Source organism: Corvus brachyrhynchos, unplaced genomic scaffold, assembly GCF_000691975.1.
Source record: "Corvus brachyrhynchos isolate BGI_N302 unplaced genomic scaffold, ASM69197v1 scaffold875, whole genome shotgun sequence".
Classification (NCBI taxonomy): domain Eukaryota; kingdom Metazoa; phylum Chordata; class Aves; order Passeriformes; family Corvidae; genus Corvus; species Corvus brachyrhynchos.
Window position 1 is genome coordinate 31,890 of NW_008238107.1, and position 2,221 is coordinate 34,110.

Below are 2,221 nucleotides of genomic sequence, written 5' to 3' on the forward strand. Positions count from 1 at the left end.
GGCCACAGCGTCCAAGCTCCGATCCTGCCTCGAGCCCGCCCGGCTCGACCCTGGAATCCTCGACTTCCTCCAGAGCCTCCAGGGGGATTGAGGGACCCCCAAACCCCATTTCAGGGGGAAAGGGGGATGCGATATCAAATTAATATGAAATTGGGACCATTAAATGCTGTTTTCATTCCATGAGTGTGGAATTTTGGGATCAAGTGCTGAGAATTCCCATCTTTATTCCTGATTCAAAGATTCCAGAAGGAAGCCTAGGCTCTGCTCCACTTCCTCAGGGATGGGGAGGGGCAGGTTTTGGGGTACCCTCCCTAGAGTTTTTCGGGTGCTCACAAATCCCCTTCCATCCAAATTCCGACCTCTGGAGCTTCGAGAAGTGATGGGAATGTCAGGAGAGTCACAAGGCCACTACATCCTGATCCCAGAATCCACAACCTCCTCTGGAGGTCCCAGGGGAATTGAGGGACCCCCTACACCCCTAAACCCCATTTTGGGGGGTGGGATTATATCAAGTTATTATCAGATCAGGGCCATTAAATGCTGTTTTATTCCCTAAGTGTGGAATTTTGGGATGTGGGGAGGAAATCAAGACTCTGCTCCTCTTCCTCAGGTGCAGGTTTCGGGGTCTTTCACAGGGGTTTTTGGGAGTGCTCACAGATCCCATCCCAGTTCCTGGATCTCATCCAGGAAGAAGTCCAGGTCCTGGCGGGTGACAGCAGGATTGGTGACAATCTGCCGGAAGAAGTTGACCCGGGATCCTTGGGGTTGGTATCCCACCATCATGGAGCCCCTCCGGATCATCTTTTCCTTAATGGCTGGGGCCACCTGGGGGGAAACACCATTTTGGGAGGATTTTGTTTTTATTTTCAGGTGATTTATTTGGGATTTGGGGGCTCTTTGGGGGAGGGGAGGGGGGGGGAGAAATGGGAATTCTGGGCTCACCTTTCCCAGTTTGTCCCAGAATTCCGGGGAGCTCTCCTGGCCCCGCAGGCTGGGCGGGATGAACCAGAAGCAGAGGTTGAGGAATTCTGGCTGCGGGAAGAGGAAGATCATGGCCAGGAAGAAGGAGATCATGGCCATTCACCCAATTCCCAGAATCTGACAGGGATTCAGACCACCAGGAATTCGGTCTTGTGTATTTAATTGTCTGGGATTGGAACCTGCAGGATTTAATCCTCCAGGATTTCAACCTCCAAAATAGAAACTTCCAGGATGATTTGAAACTCCAGGATTATTTAAATATCTGGGAATTAAATTCCAGGATTTAAATCTCCAGGGTTTCAACCTCTGGGATTAATCCTCAGGGATTCAAACGTCTGGAGAATGATTTAAACCTCCAGGATTTAAACCTCTGGGATTTCAACCCCTGGGATGATTTAAACCTCTGGAATTCCACTCTCCAGGATTTCAATCTCTGGGATTTAAACCTCTGGGATTAGTCCTCAAGGTTTTAAACCTCCAAGATTTAAACTTCTGGGACAATTTAAACCTCTGAGATTTCAGCCTCTGGGATTGAAAACTCTGGAATTTAAATTCGGGGATTCAAATCTTTGGGATTAATCCCCCGGAAGTTAAACCTCCAGAATGATTTAAACCTGTGCCATTCCAGCCTCCAGGATTTTTAAGTGTCCACATTCCCCCATCCCACATTCCAGCATCATCCCTACCTCCATCACCAGCTGGAATCCCTCCCTCCTCTTCACCTGCTCCAGCAGATACCTGGCGGGGAACAAAGGTGTGAAGCCCAGTTTGGGAGGGTGGGGGGTCCCCCCTGATCCCGGGGCTCACCGAGTGGCAGCGAACGCCCGCTCCACACGCCGTCCCAGCCCCCGGGACCCCACAGCTTTCCAGAGGATCCAGAGCTTGAGGCCGTCGGCGCGGCGGCCGCACTGGGGGCTCTTGTCCCCTGTGTCCAGGGACACGTCGTAGAACTTGTCCCGCTGGAACAGGTACGAGGCCCCCACACCGTGGCAGCGCTGCAGAAGCCCCTGGGAGGAGCGGGGAGCACCCCAAAATTAATGAGGGGGCCCGGGGAGGCATCCCAGGGGCAGGAATTCAGGATGGGGGGCACCTACGGAGCTGTCACGGAGCAGGAACGCCGAGCACTGCAACCCCACCATCAACAGCTTGTGGGGGTTCCAGGTCACCGAGTCGGCTCTGGCAGGGGGAACAGCGGGATTTGGGGGGCCCTGTGGGGAAAAGGGGAACCCCAAAAACGTGG

General features: G+C 53.2%; 1 protein-coding gene across 1 annotated transcript in view; it reads right to left on the reverse strand.

Moving 5' to 3' along the window:
- Positions 1-199: 199 nt before the first annotated feature.
- CSAD (cysteine sulfinic acid decarboxylase) overlaps positions 200-2,221 on the reverse strand; it is a 6,926-nt gene continuing 4,904 nt past the window's right edge. Inside the window, exons 8-12 of the mRNA XM_017733378.1 lie at positions 2,076-2,155; positions 1,789-1,988; positions 1,668-1,719; positions 943-1,032; positions 200-825 (exon numbers count right to left, since the gene is read on the reverse strand). Coding sequence (XP_017588867.1) covers positions 652-825; positions 943-1,032; positions 1,668-1,719; positions 1,789-1,988; positions 2,076-2,155 — 596 coding nt within the window. The 3' untranslated portion in view covers positions 200-651. The remainder of the gene's footprint in view (positions 826-942; positions 1,033-1,667; positions 1,720-1,788; positions 1,989-2,075; positions 2,156-2,221) is intronic.